Genomic DNA, 896 nt, shown 5'->3' on the forward strand with positions numbered 1-896 from the left:
TCAAGTATTTGTTGGTGATGGACATTCTGTCCATGGTGGGCGGTATGTTCACGAGCAAATAAAAAATGCAATATTGATAAAAATATAAGTTTCGTTCTAAAAGAACTAGATGGCGCTGCGCTATTTAAGTGCACGCTAGCGTTTGATTTTACTGTTTTGTTGTGATTGCGCTTAACGCTAATTAAATGACTCATCCACCCGACCTTTTTTGTATCATTTATTATCAAGGGTCCCGGGGCTTTTTGGGTTCCTGTACAAGCAGACTATATGAGATATTGAGTTTGGTGACAGTACTGGCTTTGTTAACATCACATATTTTGCAGAAGGAGTTGGAGCTGCTGCGGTCGTGGGTGAGGGACCTGGTGGAGCAGAACGGGCTGCTGGCGCGTGCCGTCGAGGAGATGGAGGCCGACATCTCCACCAGGCTGGTGATGGAGCGCCGGCGGACCTCCGAGGTCGGTATCTTGCGCAATTCTGTCTTAACGTATAGGTGTGGCAATATCTTCACAGACAATTTTTATGTCTATGCTTCGCGCTTTTTTTCTTTTAAAATATTCCTTTCAATTGTCAAAGTGTGGTTTTTGGACAGAAATTACTGTTATTGCGAAGCCAACAAGTAACGAAAGTGATTTCGGCAACAAAAAATTGTTTTAATTTTTTTACGGGAGTGTCTCGATTTTTATAATATAGTAAGTTAATAAAGTTAGTGACACTGTTATGTGTCGTGTGCGAGCTGGATGGTGCGGGATGTCGACGTCGTTGTCATTGTTGGCTCGTGTGAGCGCGTGAGGGCGCGTGTGGGCGCGTGTGAGGGCGCGTGTGGGCGCGTGTGAGGGTGTGTGGGCGCGTGTTGCAGCGCGAGGGCTCGCTGGTGGCGGAGGTGGGCGCGCTACGGC

At 47.2% G+C, this 896-nt stretch overlaps 1 protein-coding gene across 1 annotated transcript; it reads left to right on the forward strand.

The window, feature by feature from the left end:
• Positions 1-185: 185 nt before the first annotated feature.
• Positions 186-888, forward strand: LOC106128590 (uncharacterized; the record flags this gene model as incomplete). The annotated part of the gene is made up of 2 exons (XM_013327051.1): positions 186-455; positions 857-888. Coding segments are annotated over exons 1-2 (302 nt in total), but the record flags the coding sequence as incomplete, so codon positions are not given.
• Positions 889-896: the final 8 nt, after the last annotated feature.

This window comes from Papilio xuthus, unplaced genomic scaffold (assembly GCF_000836235.2).
Source record: "Papilio xuthus unplaced genomic scaffold, Pxut_1.1 DF828747.1, whole genome shotgun sequence".
NCBI classification, from domain to species: domain Eukaryota; kingdom Metazoa; phylum Arthropoda; class Insecta; order Lepidoptera; family Papilionidae; genus Papilio; species Papilio xuthus.